This window comes from Aptenodytes forsteri, unplaced genomic scaffold (genome assembly GCF_000699145.1).
Source record: "Aptenodytes forsteri isolate BGI_AS27 unplaced genomic scaffold, ASM69914v1 Scaffold388, whole genome shotgun sequence".
In the NCBI taxonomy this organism is placed as follows: Eukaryota; Metazoa; Chordata; class Aves; order Sphenisciformes; family Spheniscidae; genus Aptenodytes; species Aptenodytes forsteri.
Window position 1 is genome coordinate 284,751 of NW_008795433.1, and position 20,154 is coordinate 304,904.

Sequence of the window (20,154 nt, forward strand, 5' to 3'; positions counted from 1 at the left end):
CAGGCTGCCCAGGGAAGTGGTTGAGTCCCCATCCCTGGAGGTATTTAAAAGACGTGTAGATGAGGCACTTAGGGACATGGTTTAGTGGACATGGTGGTGTTGGGTTGACGGTTGGACTCGATGATCTTAGAGGTCTTTTCCAACCTCAATGATTCTATGATTCTATGATTCTGTTTGCACAGCAATAGGCAAACTTAAGGTTGAAAGAGAGCAGTTTATGGCCAGAAAGCAGCTTGTTATATTCTTTGCTACTTATGCATTGCTCGGTTCACGGATGAGATGTATTTGCAAAGAGACTGCCCAGGAACTCACTTGCTTGAAAATGGTTTAGAAGTGTTCTCCATTAGAAGTCTCTTCCTACTTAGTAATTTCACTAAACACGATGAAGAAATGGACATCCTCCATCCAAAGCTAATCTGTGTACTTAACCTTGATTGCTGAGGGGGCAGCATGCTGATGACATTTTAAAATGGTTACTAGTGTGCAGGAGAGACTTGGGGAGCTTTTATGTCTTAAATGTGCCTGTCACATCTTATTGTTACTCCTTTATTCTGTGAGTGGAGTATGATGGCATTGCTTTTCACCCCTTGATTTTGTTTTGTAATAAATCTTAAACAAAATATACTATACTTGGAATTATACATGAGAGATAACATAATCATGACTTTTTGGGGACTTTTTTTTTTTAAATCTACTGAAAAAATCTTTCCCTGAAGTTACTGCATCAGTACCATTTCAGGGTTTCTGTGTCTTTTTTGGAATTCTTGTGCTGGCCACAACCTCCAAAATTAGTTAGATCATTGAGCTGGACAGGCATAGGTTTTGTGCATTCACATACCTAGCAATAATAAGTTGTTGTCCTATATGGCAAACTCTTCAGTATTTTGCCAGAATAGCATATAGCCTCACATTTTTATATCACATGCGAACTTTGTTGTTCTTAACTCAAAAGACCAGTTACCAAACTAAAAAATTCCTTGCTTCCACTTACTGCTTTATTGAGCTTTACTGATTTCTTTGAGGCTTATAGGGTAGGCTTATGAAGATTAGTCTTCCTGTCTGTCCTAGAAATATCAGTTAAATCACAAAACCTGGCATGAAGATTCAGTTAGTCAGCTTCTTCATACCTTTATCATAAAAATCTAGGGTACAAAATTCTAGTCTTGAGGTGACAGCAGTGTTTGGCAGGGCAGTCTGCAGGCATCCTGTGTAATACAGAAATCACCAGGAGATTGAGTGCTGAATAGAAACTGTGGAGGAGTTTATCTCAGCAGAACAACTTGTCTGTATGTTACCTGTTTTTGGCCAAAACTTTGGTTGATGCCTTGTTGGATTTGGGGTTTTTTAGGGTTTGGGGGGGTTTTTTTAGGGTTTTTTTTTAGGTTTGGGGTTTTTTTTTTTTAGTTTTTTACACCTGAAAATAAATGTTTAAATTTAAGTAATTCAGATTTTCCTTTGAACAAAAACTAGATTCTCTCAATTTGCCTGTGCAGTTAGACTCTGAAAGGTAAAAGTCAGAAAATTTAAAAGCAAAGGTACTTTTTCACCTCTTTGTTTATTCTACACATATATAGTAATGGTTACTGGGTTTGCCATACACATTAATTTATGTATTGTGCAGAAAGTAGGGAACCGTTTGTACAAAGCAATCCCAAATGACTGGCAAGTCCACATGATAATTTTATATACTGATATGCTAAACAAGTATTGTTTGTATTGCTCTGGAAAGCAACAATGACAGTCAGACAAACAGAACTTGTTAGTTGTCAAGAACCCAAAAGTAATTTTCAGAAATATTACTTCTTTAAAGCAGAGTAATTTATTTCATTTTGTTCTTGCTTAATTTTATTTGTGTTTATTGCCAGAATAACAAAAATTACTTAAGACTTTCATTTATGCTTACAGTCATATAATTACACCTCTGGGGTAAATCATTCCCAGCTTTCAGGGGAAAAAAAGGGTGGTGTATTAAATTCATGGCACCTATTTTCTATCACATGGAGATGTTAGTTTTGAAAAAGAAAAGTAAAAGTTGTAGTTAGTGTTGTTAAATTGAAAATTATTTTGTTCTGTTTTTCTAGAAAAGTTGTGTCTTGGACATATCACAATACATTTGAACTGTAACTATTTCTGACAGTGTTCTGTAACTCTGCAGAAATAAATTAAGCTGTGCTATGCGTATATTTGTAGCTAATTTAGCTTCATGTCTGTTCATTTCATAGTAACATGCATCTGCAGTGTTAGGTTTATATCTCATATACATGTAATAATTTACAACAACTGTATTTACCAGAGCAGTCCTTGGTTTACATACATGGCATTTGATAAAAACTGTAAATAAAAACAATTGTTTTGTTTGCAGGGGTTTAAATTGGGCTTGAAAATTCAATTAAGTCAATAAAAGACAGTTACTTATATATACAATGAGATTTATAAAACAATTTTGGCTGCATATTGCAGTATTCCTGAAAGGGATTTGAAAGGCTTTCCCCATAACGGTATATGGTGGCAGGAGGGAGAAAGAAAATTTGCCTGTGACGCTGACCAGCTCTTTTACAGTAAAGTTGAAACTCTTACATTGAATGGTGGTATTTACCTTTCTAAAACTCTTCCATGATATGATTTAACCTAGTCACAATTTGAATTGGATTTTCTGTAGCATCCACAGGTTTAAAGGGGAAAAGTTCATGTGCTGAATGCTTCAGCTATTGTCCCTAGTCTGTTGCTATAGTTTCTGCTTTTTAATCCCCCCTTGGCCTCAATCCTTCAGCTACATATGCACATTAACTTAATTACCTTGAATTCCCTCGCTGGAAACTGAGAGTAGTAAGTGTAAAGCTGTGCGTATTTTAGGGTTGGGTTTTTCTTTGTCTTCATTTTTTCAGCTTCTTCAGGCTAATATTGATGGCTTACAAATAAACACCCTAATTTGAATATATACGCTTATAACTTACCCTTCAGCAAAATTACTGTACTCTTAATCTGTTCTTTCTCTTGAACTTCAATAACATTTACACAGTGTTAATGGTTTCCTGCAGAGAAATCAGCGTAAAAGCGTGTGTTTGGAGCTTCAGTTGCTTAATGGAGCCTTCATAAACTTCTCCATCTAGTATTGGCCTTCTGGTATGCACTATCTGCGCTGGCAGATCTCTTGGTCAGGAGAACCTGCAATAGAAACCTCAGTTTGGTACCTCTGTACAGGAACAAATCATAGCTGTCTCACTGAGGGCAAGAAAAAGAAAGGCTTAGTTCTGTGTTTGAGTAAATGTAAAAGCTGATGGACCTGTGGAAGGCAATCCATTGATACATTAGGCATAAAATCCTTTGAATGTTTGAACACGGAATTTAAGCTATTGCTGTTGTGTCCTTATTTTGCTACCGGACACCCCGCTCCTCCGAGGGCTTGGCCCTCACACCCTGACAGCCAGCTGCTGTAGGGTTGTGAGTAACATGGGATGGAGAAAGCGGAACTTAGACTCAAGCAAATCCAGTTTTAAAATACAATGGAAAATTTTAAAATTAACCAGAAATCTTCTGGATTATTTTAACAATGAGTGATGTATTTGCCCTAGGTGACAAGTATTTTTAAGGAGTTCTCATATTATTGAGAGTATCATTGCTGAATTTCAGAAAAGGACTTTCTCAGGTGTTCTCCACTAGGTAATGTAACATAAGCTTTTGGAAGAACAACTGAATTTCTGTTGCCTTATAAAGCATTAGGAATGAGAGGATATTGATAACTTCTAGTCACTTAGTGACTGTATTGACTAGACCGGTATTTCATCTTCTGAACTCAGTCCTACCTGTTCTGTCAGTCAAGGTGAAGCTTTTAAAATATTGAATGTTCACTGCAATCCACGGATGTTTTTCTTTCCTCTGGCTTTCAGCAAAAAAATCAATGCAGTTCACATCTTGAAAGCTAATCCTGTTAGATGCGTTTCTTTTAATATACTGGAATGCTCGTGTGTGCAGCATGCCTCTGTTGGCCAGGTCTATAAGGTAATGAGGATTTAAGTGATTACTTGTTCTGGCTATTTCAATTACCTAGTGATAGGGAAAAGGAAAACAAAAAAGAGGTAAAAAATGCTATGAAACAGTATTAAAATCACTTTGGACTTGCTTCTCTTTCCAGGATAATGCAAAGTATGTATCCCTAGTGGTCTTACATTTTACTAGTTTCATTAATTTCTCAGTGACTGAGAATATCCTATGTCTACAATAATTTATAGAATAAAAATATATTTTACATTAAATGTGTAATGCATTTTGTCAGGCTTTTCAACAACTGTTCTTCTAAATTGGGTAACATACCATTGGTATTTCTTAATTTAAAATTTTCAAATAAGCAGCTAAAGAAATAGTTGAGCACGTGTGTGCATGTTGACCGTAAATAGGCTAGTATCATGAGCATCTTCTGACTTTGTTGTCCACGTAACTTTGCACACATTTACTTCTTAGAAGTTGCCCATGAATAGTGCAAAAATAATAACTATCCTGATAACAATGCTTTCTGGTTTTTATTTAGGATAAGAGTTATTTTTTAAAATTCTGTAATTGCAGTTTCTGTAAATTATTTTTCTTATTGTAAGTTTTTGGTTTGAATCAGTAAGAGCTTGATGGAAATGAAGTAAATGATTTACCAGTACTCTGTGGGGGAGTGTGAAACATTAGTTTCTTGCCAGTGAACTGTTATAAATTTGCAGATGCTGTCTTCTAAAGAATTACTTGATAAATTTTCACTTTATGTGGAAAGTAGCCAGAAGTTACAATATCCAAGCTGGGCTACTTTTATGCTAACCACTGTGAAATTCTCATTAGCAGTTGGAGTGTTTCTAAAATATGCAGGGTTTAAATCGCTTTTGTGGGTAAAACTGAATGATTGTTCTGGTTAAAGGTGTTGGGATTCTTGGGACCGCAGTAGGAGAGGACATGCAGTAGTCAGCCTGCCAATCCTCTGTTTAGGATGCCTGTTTTCATTTTCATGGCAGACCAATTTGCAAACTACTTTTATTTTTTAACCTGTGAAGTCTCAATAAGTGTTGTTTGCTAGGTGCCTAATAGAAAGTCAATAACCCAGTTCAATGGGAGAAGATTCACCTAGGTGCTGAAATGAAATTGCGCTTGTGTTCTTCCATTCATATAAGGATCAATATCAAGTTTTTCTGTTCTCATAAACATTATCTTCAGTTAGTGCTCACACTTTTGTGACCATTTTTTTGAGCAGAGACCACATGAAACGTCAGCTGGGAAGAGTGTTTTCTGCAAAAAATAAAAGGATTGTTATGAGATCTTTAAAAAAAAATAATAACTATACAGTGTTGATCAAAAACATGTTGTAGAGAACGGTCCCATGCAAGAAAAGGGATAAACTGTAAGGCAAGACCCCGTCTAATCTTTTCTTTCTGTAAACTAGTTATTTTAATTTAAATAACTCCTGTTCAAATACAGTGATCGTTGAAATGACATTTTGAAGTGTTTTGTGTGAGAGGGAGTGAGTGGAAATGTAAAGTCACATTATTAATTTATTTTGTGTTTTTCTGAGTGTTCTCTTCCAATCACAGAAGGAATGTCTTTGATGGCGGTGTTGGGGGGGGGGTATTCTACACCTTAGATTTAAGATATTCTCAGAGAAAAGAGTAATTTTCTTTTAATGTTAATTGTTCTTGATGAATAAATAATTTGGCTATCAGTACATTCTGAGGTGAAGTCTGGCTTCAATTCTGATCCCTGGGAAGACAAACCGTAGCTGGAAACCTGAATGCCTTCTCTTGAAAACTGCAAAGGCAGTGTGTAGAGACTGTATACTAATTAGGTTTATTCTTCTGTACCAGGCACTAGGTTCATTTCTCCAGTAAGTATTTAAAATGAACTTTTGAAGTCAAGTGCATGTTTCTAAAATCAAGGTGAAAAATCTTAAATTTCATTTAAGTTTTTTTCATCATTAAGTATTTTATAAACTAGGAATTAATAAATAGCATCGGGATGTTGACAACTGTATGAAAATAAGGCTTTAGGGAATGGTTTTGCAGTCTTGTTTTCTAGGATTCGTTCGGTGCTACGTAGTTGCTTTTTGTTACCACTGGGAGCTTTTGGGCTGCTTGGTCATTTTCACAAGCAGTGTGAGGGATTCACACTAACATAAAAGAATAATAAAATACCTGAGGTCCAGACAGTGCTCTTAATTTTGTAACCAAACCAACTAACAGCATGTTGGATAACTTATTTTGAAAGATAGCATGGAAAAAGCCTTAACTAGAAGCTTCTGGATTTCAGATTATTTTTTCTGCTTGGGAAATTAATTTTTTTCACTGCCTTCTGTTATACTAGGGCAATTTCTGTTTTAACCTACATGTTATGACTTTCACCCCTGGACTGCTAGCATAGGGCAGCTGCAGTTCTCTGGGGGCCTCTCTGCTCTGCTCCAAAACAATGTCTTGGGTTATTCTATTGTTTTATGCCACTGTTAGTCACCAAGTCTGCAAGGCTGTCCCCTTCTCCAGGACACTTTGGTTTTTTGAGAGCAGTAATAACAGGATGCTAAGAGAAGGAGCTCCAAGAAGACCTCAGTGGCCTCAATTTAAATTTCCTTCTTCCATACAAATTTTTCATGGATATCTGTCAAAGCCCTCAGATATGTCTAGCTGATCAAAAGCTTGAAAGCACCAGACTTCAAGGTAATTTTCAGGGCCACACAGTTTAGCAAAATTAATTCGTGCCTGTTGAGAGAAAGTTTAAATGGATACTGACTACATAAAAATTCTTGAGATGCAAGGAAAAAAGTATGCTATTTAATTCTAGTGGTTTCTGAGCGGTATCACAGCTTGTATCGTTAAAAAATTTTCCAACATTTGTAGAGCCTCATAGGATAAAATATCATAGGATAGCTTCTCAGGATGATGAGCACTTGCATTGGAAAAGGTCAGTACTGTGTGCATGTATTGACTCAGGAGAGCAGGTTAAAAAAACAGCCATTTGAATGCTGCTACTGCAGAATAAGCAAATCTGTATCTTTTTCTCTAAGGGGTCACAAACAGGTTAAGCATGTTAAGCTAGCTGGTTTACATAAAGCTAGCTACTGCTGCATATCTTCCAGCTTATCCTCCAAAAATTAATTTATGAAAACATTGCCTCCCTGTTGTTTTTTCTGAGGTTATAGACAGGAGTCTTTACCACTTGAAACCTAGCATTGACAGGAGATAATGCCTCTTCTTTTTTTTTCTTTACATAATAAATATGTTGAACATCATAAGATGAAGAGCTTTTAATTTTATGAAATTTGGTTGGCTGTCAAAGAGACATTATAACAAGTGGTTTCCAGCCAAATTGCATTTGCTGAGGAGTGATGGATCTCTTGCCAGCACTAAAGAGGCACTCTTCACATTGGATGTCTGCACACTCCTTGTGGGCAGAATGCAGTAATCTTTCTGAATGTAGACATTAGAAATTTCATAGCAGAAATGGAAATTTTCGTATTAACTGTGTCACTACTTCCAGCAGCTGGTGTTTTAATAAATAGAGGAATAGAGCTGGTGAAGTTGGGTGGCATTGTTCTTGCTCTAATGGTTTGCTTTTGTGACTGTCTTATTCTGTTGTAACCTTTTTTCCTGGGCGCTTTTTTTTTTTTTAAATTAAGAGAGGGAAAAAAAGAAAATTTGGGTAGTTCATAACATGTCTGCATCACTCAGGGACGATTCATACCTCTTCACATATTTCACTATATTGTCATCTACCGTAGTGATGAATGATGCATTAAAATGTAATCAAATAGTTATTTTTGTGTACATATAAAAGTTAGAAAAATATCTGATCCCATTGTACGCAGCTTTCCAGAGAAAGTGAGTCTTGGAGACTTTATTAGGACCATGTGTAAAAAACAAAAAAATAGCAAAAAAAACAACCATGGTTTAAGTGCTGGCAGCATTAAGGCTAAGATGAGTATCTGTAACATTTCTTTTAGCACTTTTACCTTAACAATTCATAGGGATAGCATCCCAGGTATTACCTAATCCGAGGTATTATCCACATTAAAATAGTTATTCTTACTTATTTCTGGGATAATATTGCTTATCACGTAAGTTTAAAAAACAAGTATGATTCTCCTAGTGTCAAGGACAGAGGCAGAAAGAACAATTTTACCCATTTTCAAAGGATGACATTTAAGAGGTTTTATGTCATTTAAGTACACATTGGTTTTTTTAATCTGTAGGTAAGCCTGAGTCAGATTTGAATGTTTTAAGATGCTGAAAAGAAAGGCTTCTTTTGCAGTTGTTGTTAACAACAAGAGAAAGATAATACTCATTTCTGTTTGTATCTTGAGCATTTAGTGAGGAAGTTCTGAAAACTATTTTCGTGAATGCAAATTAGGTACAAAATAACTAAATGATTTTGAGGGCTCTATGGAAATGATGCAATCCAAGAGAAAAGCAGAACTGAACTCTCAGTGTAATCATCGTAGGGGCAGAACAGACAGCCTGTTAGATGCTGTCTCTGTAATGAAAAACCAAATAAAAGTGATAAAATAATACTACCAATAATCCTACGGTCGGAAACTAAGGTTAAAGTTGCCCATTATGGAGCCAGAGATTTTTTGGACATAAAAAGTATTTTTATGTGTTATATTTAATAGTGTTAAAAATAGATCTAATTTATCTTGTTCTCTGTAGATCTGTGCAATATTGCGATAAAGGGGGATTGTTTGATTTTGCAGTAGTACATGATGGCTGAACCAAACTAGGAAAGGGGCTGGGGGGTGTTGGGGGGCACTGTGAGAAATTGAGTAATATGTTCATAGTTCTTAACCCAGCATTTAAAAGGATTACAGTAGTAAGTGGCTTAATAAAATGTTAGTTTCACAATGCCTCAATATCCTGAATTATATATTTAATTAAGTGAAATTAATGTAAAGTTTAATTAGCTTATGTGCAAAATCACCTTTCTTCTGGAGTATGTGGGAGTATACCTACTGTGTGTGTATGTAAGCACATACTCAATGAAATAAAAACACTCAGTTTGCTCATTGTATCATCTCCAACCAAAATCAGTTCATTTATAATTTAAGATTTGCGTATTGTGAACTTATGCATGCTACCATACCAGATTTCCAGGGCAGGAACCGGAGAATATATAGAAATCATAGTTGTACTGGGTCCAACCTGCTAGTTTTTGGTATTGGTAGTCAATTACTCTTGACAATCATAAGATCCTCATAAAATTATGAGTATCTTGCTAGTGCTTCTGTAGGCAACAGAAGCACTTCTATTAGAGAGAGATGCAGCAAAAGACTGAGAGAAAAAAAGCTATATTGGGATTCTCTTTAAAGGTTTTGATTGGCTTTAAGTACCATTGTGGCCAGCTGTTGTATTTGAAAATGTAATAGCTAAGCCCATGAGTCAGTTTTCCTTAAATCAATGTGGCTTGTATATAACTATATTATGAGAGTGAACAAATCCATTTTTACAGCCCTACTCAGTGGCTTGCTAAGTGATAACCTATCTCAGAAGTGATACTGTAATGTGATTAATGTAATTAAAAAGCATATATGGAAAACGGAAATGTTCTTTCTTCCAGGTAGAAAGCGTATTAACTGAATAGGTAAGGAAAGCTGCAGAAGAAGAGAAAAACAGGGTGAATTACTAACAGGTTTCTGAGATGAAAAGTGCAATTTCACAATTTGAGGTAGAATTTGAGGATTGAAGGTTGCATGAATCTGAAACACTGCTAAAAGACTTGTATGAAACATGAAGGAGTTTGTGTGCGTGTGTATGTGCGTGTATGTGTGTGGAGCAGAGGAGAAACTCACCTGCATGGAGACTGGTGAGTTCAAGGACAGTTGTGTAAAAGGATGAGGAGAGAAATCTTTCTCTTAAAATCATGTTTAAGCATGCTAGTAAGATTGTGTACCTGTGTAATTAGGGGAAATAATTGTTATTTTGTTACTGACTGAAGGAACTAACTGCTGTATCTGGAAGCACAAATAACTGGTCACATGAGTGTCTGTTCTATCTCTATATGGAAATTATAATATCTGGTATTTTCAGGTGGTGTTAGCATTTAAAAAACATACAAATTAGAAGTTCGAACTAAAACAAAAATGTAAAATTCATTTTCACAGCTACCTTTGCTGGAATCCTTTTGGTGAGCTGACTCATTTGAATTCCCAGGGTCTTTTTTAAGGGAAGAGCAGGCCGCCTTTTACAGTTTGTCAAGATGGAAGAATTGCATGCTAAGAAATAACCCCTTGTCTACCTCTTCTTTCCCCCCCCCCGATTCCTGTAGTTGATGTGGGATGCTAAGACTCTGTCTATGGATTTACCTTGGGACTAGATTACTGATGGTCCAGAAAAATTCTCTGCTGTCCCTACAGTCTTAGCGTCCCCCAGATGCCCATAGGGTCTGTATAACCTGTTCTCTTGGGGAATGTGTGCAAGCTCGTATTTAATGGTACATGGTGAGCTCCCTCTGGACTTTTCAGTCTTTTAGAGTACCCTCACATCTGCACCATGTACTGTTGTTGCTTTTTCTGCTAAGCAGTAGCTTGTTCTGGAAGGTGAATGTTCTGCCTGGGCTTTTCTGCTCTGCTTGGAGCAGCAACAAGAGGTTTATAACAAAATGGTTTCATTACCATGACTTTTTTTCAGTGTTATCTGACATTTATTTGAACTTAATAAATGGATCTGTTTTGTATCTCAATGCAGAATGGGCGCAGCAGACAACATTTACAAAGGCCAAAGTACCTTTATGGAAGAACTGACAGATACTGCTGAGATAATAAGAAAAGCAACTCCAAAATCATTAGTAATTTTGGATGAATTGGGAAGAGGAACTAGCACACACGATGGAATCGCTATTGCTTATGCTACACTTGAACATTTTATTAGAGATGTAAGTGTTCAATCTGAGGCATGCTTGTGAATGCTTTTTCAGCCTGTACTATGGTAGGCTGACTTTGACATGGTGTGCATTTCCTTGTGGAAATGTGGCATGTCTAAACTCAAAGCAAAGGGGTATGGATAAAGGATACCAGTGCTATGCTGCTGTGTTTAAAAAAAAATTAAAGCCAAACCTTCTTATGTGTCTAATTCATTGTTGTAGGTGGAGTCACTGACACTGTTTGTCACTCACTATCCCTCAGTTTGTGAGCTAGAGAAGGTGTATCCAGAAAAAGTTGGTAATTACCACATGGCTTTCTTGGTGAATGAGGAGGAAAGTGCTGAACAAAAAGGTACAGTATAAATCCATCTGAGATTTGGCACTGTAGGTATAGGCAGAAATTGTAAAATTGTTATGGTAATTTAAACCTCAACATGAAAATGATACATACAAACTCACTAGAGTATCAGCCTATACACACAGTTGGGAGGGCTTGAAAACTGAACAACCATTTCTCTTTCACATTTAATATAAGGATGACTGAGCTAGGTCAGATAAAAGATTCACCCAGCCCAGTATCCAACTTCTCACAGTAGCCAAATACAAAGGATTAGGGAGGAGGGATTAGTGATCAAACATATGGCAACTCTTTCTCTAAAAGATCTCACTGTCTGGAATCGTTTGCTATTTAGGGAGCTTCAAGAGGTAGATGTGTTTTCTGGTTTTTAGTATCTTCAGTGGATTTCATTTCAACAAGCTTATGTATGTATCCTGAGTATCCTGGTGTACTTTTAGCATCTTCATCCTACTGTGTCAAGGGGCTCCAAAATTTAACACTGCATTGTGTGAAGAACCACATCCTCTTGTTTGTTTTGAAACTCTTTTGAAACATGTAGCTTCACTTGATGGTCCCAGTTCTTGAATTAGAAGAGGCAGAGGAATAATCTCTGTTCATCCTCTCTATGCCATGCCTAATTTTATAGATTGCTTATCATAATCCCATTCAGTTCTGTTCTTACCAGGCAGAACAGTTAAAGCTTTTCTTCTTGTCATTGTTGCTCCAAATTAGTTAGTATTTTTAGTAAAGTTTGTCAGCTTGCTGCTTAGCCCTTTTTCTTGTTTGTTAATGAGTATGTTGAGCAGCTCTGTCTAACTGCAGTGATGATCACCCTTCGTGGTGAGAACTGACTGTTGCTGTCTGTTTCCTGTCTTTTAACCAATGATGTACAAATTCAAAGGCCTTCCTTTTAGATTATGGCTGCTTAGTTTTCAGAAGAACATTTGATGCAAGACGCTTCTCAAAAGCCTTTTGAAAATCCACATAGGGTTTATCCACTGGATCTCTCTTACTCACATGGCTTCCAAACTTCAACAGATTTGTGGTGTAGTATTTCCCTCCATACAGACTGCTTTGATTTTTTTTCTTGATGTATCAGGTTTAATCAGGTGCTTGACAATTCTGCTCTTATTCTGGTTTTCCTAGTTTGCCTAGTACTGGCCTGTTCCCTGAATCATTCCTAGAATTTTTTTAAGAATTGACATGGTATTTGCCGTTAACCTTCCCCCTAATTCATTCTTAATGTTGTATTATCTGCTTACATTGTAGACTAATCGGGACAGGGCGCTTTAGTATTTGCCGCTAAACAATGTGTTTAAATATATAATCTGTCACTTTTAAAATGAGTTTCAGAGAGTTAGTTTAAAAATTTAGGGTTTGGCTGGAGGGAGACTTCGGCTTTTGTAATCTGTTTAATATTAGAAGCAGGGATCCCTGAAATACGTGTTAACTTTGAGCACAAGTAGTTCAAAGTGATGTTGTGTTTAGGTGAGCACTACTTAGCCACGCTGATGTTCCCAGTTAAGAGCATCACTCCCCTGAGCATCAACATGTCCTTTTCTCACAGAGTTCATTAATTGAACTGTTGATCTCTGATACTCTCAGACAATTGAGATGTTATCAACATTCAATACTTACTATTCCTTAACTGTTTTATCCATGTGTCGTGGTTTAACCTCACTCAGCAACTGAGCACCACGCAGCCGCTCGCTCACTCCCCCCCAGTGGGATGGGGGAGAGAATCAGAAGGGTAAAAGTGAGAAAACTCGTGGGTTGAGGTAAAGCAAAAGCTGTGCACGCAAGCAAAGCAAAACAAGGAATTCATTCACTCCTTCCCATGGGCAGGCAGGTGTTCAGCCATCTCCAGGAAAGCAGGGCTCCATCACGCCTAACGGTTACTTGGGAAGACAAACACCATCACTCCAAACATCCCCCCCTTCCTTCTTCTTCCCCAGCTTTATATGCTGAGCATGACGTCCCATGGTATGGAATGTCCCTTTGGCCAGTTGGGGTCCACTGTCCTGGCTGTGCCCCCTCCCAGCTTCTTGTGCACCTCCAGCCTTCTCAGTCGGTAGAGCATGGGAAGCTGAAAAGTCCTTGGCTACTGTAAGCATTACCTAGCAACAACTAAAACATCGGTGTGTTATCAACATTGTTCTCACCCTAAATCCAAAACACAGCACTGTACCAGCTACTAGGAAGGAAATTAACTCTATCCCTGCCGAAACCAGGACACCGTGAAACCCTATACTTTATGTTTCACTGTGCTGCTTCAGTATTTCTACTTTCAATGTTAGTTGACCTGAACCTTCAGGCCATATGTAGTCTTCACTGTTTTGCTACAGAAAGCACAGTAGGTGTAGTACCACAGCCTGTGAGCAACAACACATCCATGTTTCTTACTCTGCCTGTATCTTTAGCTCGTGTTGTCTTAACATTCTGTTTTACTTAAGGTGAGTTTTATGGCAGGTTTTTTTCCAATCTTTGGCTTGGATCACTCAGATCAAATCAGCTTGAGTCATCAGCATTTATGGAAATCTCCATTGTTTCCAAAAACCTGCATTTTTAAGACAGAAGAATGAATGGCAGTGAATGACGCTGTAGTTTTTCTGCTCTTTACACAAGGCCTGGATTGTGCAGAGATGCAACAAGGATGTCTAAAGAGGAAGGAGTCATCACATTTATAATGATGGCTCTTGTGTTTCCATCGTATTGTCATGGAATAGAAAGAATCCCTAGTGGAAGATCCACCATCCTAACCTTTGGTTTTCCCTAAGCATTTTCTATGTCTCCTAGCCTCCTGGTAGGCAGCAAACTTTTTGTTGTGCTGTAGTTATGGACTTCTTGACTGCAGGATTACTGACACTTCCATTATTCTGTCATTACTTAGCAGACGTGAAGTAGAATATCCCAGTTACAGCATAACTAATCAATTTGACATACAAAGATTCTAAGTTTTACACACACAAAAAAAAGTCTGCTTAGTAAGACACCAGGTAAAAGTATATTAAAGAGGTTTTTTCAGTCTCAAAATGGGTAGGTAAAATGTGTGGTCTCAAGGAAACATTTTTCTTTCATATTTCTTCAATGGAATAAATCATACAGGAAGCATGAATGATAATGAGATCACAGTGTTTGCCATTTCAGTCTTTGGTCTACTACATTTTATTAACATAATAGAGGAGGTTGTGATTTTGGTTTTATTTTTTTAGGATCAGAAGGTGAAGAGAATCCTGAATTTATCACTTTTCTTTATCAAATAACTAAAGGAGTCTCTGCAAGGAGTTATGGGCTAAATGTTGCCAAACTGGCAGATATTCCTGAAGAAATCTTGAAGAAGGCAGCTCACAAATCAAAGGAGTTGGAGACAATAGTGAATATGAAAAGGTCAGAACAATTGTGATTCCCCCCCCCCATGAAACTTCAGCTATGAATTGAAGAGCATTTCACACAATGTGCATTAAAAAGAACAGTAAGAGCTACTTCAGATATCCTTTTACCCTTCAGGGGAGACACTGAAACAAAACTTTGAAAAAAAACATTTAGGAAATTGTGCTATCCATTTCAATCAAAGCTTTAGATTTTATAGTTAGCTATTATATCAGAGGTTAATTGCTGCCCTCTGAAATGGGATTGGAAAAAACTAAACCCACATGGAGCTAACATTAGGAATAAGCTATTTTTTATTTTCTTATGACAAATACCAGCAAACTTACTCTTTCAGGTATGTATTTTTGCTGTTTTCAGGAAAACGAACTTAAAATATAACTATCTTCTAATATCTACTTCTGTTCTTACCAGTGATAGTTAAAATGATGACAGATTTAATTTAGAAAACATATTATTCACTTTGGAACTTGAAATTTTATTTGCACACTATAGTGTAGGAGGAAATGCAGATATTCGTCTGGTTTAACTTAAAAATAAATATTTATAATGTATTTTGATTGCCCCCCCCCAAACACACAAAATATTACTGAAAGTCTGGGTTTTTAATATTTTTCTGATAACCAATTTTCATTTAGGGGCATATATACCTTATATATTAGACTAGTTAATGAAATTGTATTTGCACACTATAGTGTAGGAGGAAATGCAGATATTCGTCTGGTTTAACTTAAAAATAAATATTTATAATGTATTTTGATTGCCCCCCCCCAAACACACAAAATATTACTGAAAGTCTGGGTTTTTAATATTTTTCTGATAACCAATTTTCATTTAGGGGCATATATACCTTATATATTAGACTAGTTATGAAAATTCCTATGTGTATCAAATAGCATCGCCTTTATAAAAACTGTTAACATTATGTACATAGTTTAGATATAAATATGTGCTAGTATTCATATTCATTTCCACTGAATTTTTTGTTATTTTCAGTGGCAGGCCTATCAGCAAAATTCAAACAGCCCTTTAGGAATATAATAAATGAAGATCTTTTTTGCCTGATGGCTGTAACTAATCCTGACAGAATAATTTCACATGAGAAAATTTTAAGTACTAATTATTTGTAGGTGCAAGCAAGCAAGTTCTTCTGAAACTTAACAGTGTTTAGTGCTTAAAACCAGTTTTTATCCCCTTTTAAGCAAGCAAAATAAAAACATTCTATTGAAGATACATAACAGTTTATGGGAAAAATAATGTGGTAGTAGCTTATGTTAATTGGAAATAATAGTCCATAACTGACAAAAGTAAAACAACAAATTACTAGCAATGTCTTAGCTCTGTTGTTATAGGATATGTAGGGTTCTAAAATCAAGAAAAAATTGTTGTTCAGAAAGGTGAGAGTATGAGCTGGAAGGCCAGAGTTACTGTGTAATAAGATTAAGATGGGAAACAATATATGTCCCTTTGATTTATTTTCCTTTGTTCTATGAAAATCATGCTAGCATATTGCTTGGACAGGGCACAAATAGAGTTCTAGCATGTCTCCACTGCTAAAAGGAGAGTTAATTGCATACAAAACCTATGAGCAGTAAAAATAGTATGTGATGACGTCATTAGAAGATTGATTTACAGTGCCCACAGAGGGGTAGAGTGAGGACTGACTGGACAATCTTAATTATGGGACTTAATTGTGTCCCATTTATGAGCTTTTGAATATGTAAGCTACCATCTGTATTTTAGCTTTCAGTATGTAATTTACTTGTATTCTTAAAGTGAGAAAGAATAAATTCTTAATCTAAAGCTGTGATGAGTCCTTTATCCTGACTTAGAACTAAGGCTGGAAGCCCCAGAACGGCACACTTCACTGCAGAGTGCTGCCGCCTGAGCTACACGTACCTGGGAGGGACCAGCTGGAGCAGGCTTCCCCAAGCCCATCTCCTGCAGGTTGCTGCTGGAGGGGGTGCTCCCTGACCTTTTCTCCATGGTGCCAGGGCTGTTTTTTGCATGACCACAAAACAGGCCAGGTCAGGGATCTGATCCAGCTGAAAAGTCATTCTTCCTCCAGTTGATACCATGCAAGTTCAACTTCCTGATGTTACATGTGAACAGGCATTACTACCTGAAAAAGGAAAGGGTAGGAGTGAGAAGAGGAGGAGGCCCTTGATTCTGGCAGTAGTTGGTAGAGTAAAGGTAACCTTGAGACTGCAGCCCTGCCTGCCAGAACAGCCTACTGCCTCTGAAGTTTGACACTTTTGCCTCCCCCTTTAATGAGAGACGGTGCTGTGCCGGCGGTCAGGGACAAGGGACATCCACCACACAGCAGTCGCTAATTCGTTGGGTTTGACCTGTACCAGGTTATTCCTTCATTGTAGTCCTCTTCCATGCACTTTGGAGGGAACTTCATGCATCGATATAGACCTGGAGCTCAAGTCAGTGAAAAATAAAAAAAAAAAATCAAATGTGTCTGATGATTTCACAGTGCATAAATTATTGTATTACGTAATTCTTAATTTTTCCAGTTCTCCTATGTAGGCCATTATAGAAATATTTTCTTTTGTATATACCTGTTTATTTTCACTTATTGCCATGATGTGATCTAAATGTCAAAGTATTCTTCTATACCTTCTCCCCAAAAGAGACATTAACAAATTTAAAAATGGGTATGGTTTATCTGTGGTAGAAAATAAAAGTTTTCATCATCTTGGGAATCAAACTCAGACCTGTTCATAGCAGTATACTTGTGCTGTCACAAGACAAGGCAGCTGGCCTGTGGGTATTATTTTTTTAAATCACCTTCATATTATTTTAAGAAAACCCACTGGGTAATTCCATCCAGTCTTGACATCTTTGTCGTCAGGAATGTGTGTTAACCCGTTTTAAATGTCTTGTTATTTGTCACAGCTCTTATGAGTCCTTATGAAATCAAAAAATACTAAAAAGGAAATAGGAAGGATGTGTGTACTCATTTATTTTGAAAATGCAGTATCTCTTTATGACTCTACCAGTGCAAAATTGTAGGAACTGAATGCTGAAAATTAAACTTTGCAAACTACAATACTATTTATTTCCTTTAATCGTTTACTCTTGCTCAGTGTTTTATTTCATCTTGTCAATGCTTCTGGTACTGTAAATTAGTTATAAAATTAAATTGTTGACTGTCCTAGAGCTGAAATACATACATTGGAAAATGTTAACTGATTGTTTAAAGATCACATAACATTTTGAGCTATGCAAACTGCTATTTTTGACTGTGTATAAAAGGTTTGATGTGCTTAATTTAAAAATGTGTCCGTATTTTGATTGAAATTTTTTTTTTTTCCCTTTCCCCCCCATGCCCAGAAAAAAGCTAAAGTCCTTTGCTGAAGTATGGAAGATAGATGATTCTCAGGAACTACAAAAATGGAAAAGTATGTGTGAACCTGAAGATGAAAGAAGAGACAGTTTTTAATCCTCAAATCACGCTTAAAGATGGAAAATATTGGAGATGCAAAATATAGGTCTGGAGACTAATAGATTCTATCAGGGTGTAGTTCTAGAGGCATTAAGTTGACGTTTCTGCCTTTTGAGAAATAAGAGATGCTGCATTGTGATATGATGCCCCATATCTACTTCCTGATTGTATGTCATTTTCTCACTCCACATTCCTTCCCTGAAGTGGTTTCCACCCTTTTCCTTAATTGCAAAATGTCTACTGGCATTGGATTTAGTTTCTAATATGTTTAGAAAACATGAAAAATTATGTTGGTAAATTATTAGGTAAATCTTTTATAAATAAAATAATGTCTTTTAACTTTATTGTACTTCAATTTCTAAAGAAATATTCCTCTGCGTTGGGAAAATGTAGCTGAGTCTGGACTATGCTATACTGCTGTGTAATTGGTAAGAATGAATACCTTAAAGAGACTTTTTTTTTGGTTCTACAATTAATGCATTGAAAATTCACTGGTTTTGTAGAGCACCCCCTAAACTTTATGTGCACGATGAATTTAAGAAAGTGTCTGTTTTGTGGCTGGGTAGGGGAGTTTCGTTTCTACTGATGAGATTGATGATGGTGCAACTAGTAGCTTTCAAAGCAGCAACACAAAACATGCATTGACTGTGTTTTATTTTCCCTCTTCTTCATTGTCATGCACACCTGCTTCCTCTTCAGCTTCAGCTTTTCTCTTAGTCTTGGCCCTCTCTGGCACGGTCTGAAGAAAGACTTACTCTAAATAATGTTGGAATATCGTAAGATCAGGTTAAAGAGGCAATTCAAACTGTGCAACTGGCATCCCCAGTGCTCTGTCAAATGCAGAGTAAAGCTGGGAAAAACAGAAATGTTTTTTAATTTTTTTATTTGCAGTTATCAAGTCTAAATTTCAAATGGGAATGTGATATCCAAATTGGTTTTCCTTTATAAACATACCCAGCAGAAATATCTTGCTATGAAAATGGACAGTGATGTTCACATACTTAAACTTTGGCAAATAGTTTGCTGTATTTAAAAAAAAAAAATTTATTAAGTGGAAAGAAGTGAAATAAAATATCATCATGATTTTGCTATAAGGAAAAGAATAAAATGAGGTTTTGTAACCTTTGAGACAGCTGAAGCTTTCTAATTTTTTCAGTAAATGGGTTTTTTTGCAGGATTTCAGGAATTTTTTGCAAAATAATGCATATCAGATGAATATGAAATAATGGCATTGCAGGTGATTGAATTAGCCTTTCCAATATAGAGAACTTTCACACAGAAAAAAGTCTAAATTTTTACCTATGATAAACAATTGCTAATCTTCACCTAAGACTCTTTTCCGGGTTCTTCAGATGACAAAGCATCATTTAAACAAATAGTTTGTCTGCTACTCAAATAGCAGCAACCAACACAAGCATCTCCTTCCAGAGTGTGCAGTGTATTTATCTAAACTGGAAGAGCTGAAGAAGAAAACTAGTCTTTCAAGGTGTGATTACACATGTGTGTTTATGCCACACATTGTGAAGCACAATGAATGTAGTACTCCATTATTAATGCACACAGGTGCTGTGCATTGGATCTAAGGACCTCTGACCATAGTCTTCAGCGAGAATAAATGAGCAATTACTAAAATCCCGTATGTAAACACCTGGATGGAGTCTGAAAAAAAATGAAGACACACAATTAAGAATGGGGAAATGGACACGGTATTACTGGCCTGTGCATACTATCAAGTACAAAGCAATTACAGCAGGCTTTTCTCTTAATTTCTGTGGTCACGTTGGAAATAACTTTTGATTTTAGCCCTGCTCACTTCAACAACGGAGGTTATCTTGCTATCTCGATAAGGTTTCTTTTAGATATGCAAGCTAATTATTAAAGCTACTGTTTTATTCACTGCTGATTATTATAATTCCTAGCAGATATGTAAAAAGTTACGGCTGTTTGAGAATGCACTATAAGGAGGTGCATACTATTATTAGATGTGTTTACTGCTGATTTTAGGATACATTTGTAATGAACCACACAGTACAGTGCAGATTTATCTAGACCTTGTTCTGCTGATGTAGAGCAGCCACGCTCGTTAGCAGAGTGAGCGCATGTGAGG

The 20,154-nt window shown here is 36.6% G+C and overlaps 1 protein-coding gene across 1 annotated transcript in view; it reads left to right on the plus strand.

Annotated features, from left to right (window-relative positions):
* MSH3 (mutS homolog 3) overlaps positions 1-18,382 on the plus strand; it is a 125,842-nt gene extending 107,460 nt beyond the window's left edge. The window contains 4 exon segments of the mRNA XM_019472521.1: positions 10,695-10,881; positions 11,092-11,221; positions 14,419-14,593; positions 17,936-18,382. Of these exon segments, the coding sequence (XP_019328066.1) occupies positions 10,695-10,881; positions 11,092-11,221; positions 14,419-14,593; positions 17,936-18,044 (601 nt within the window). The 3' untranslated portion in view covers positions 18,045-18,382.
* The last annotated feature ends 1,772 nt before the right edge of the window (positions 18,383-20,154 follow it).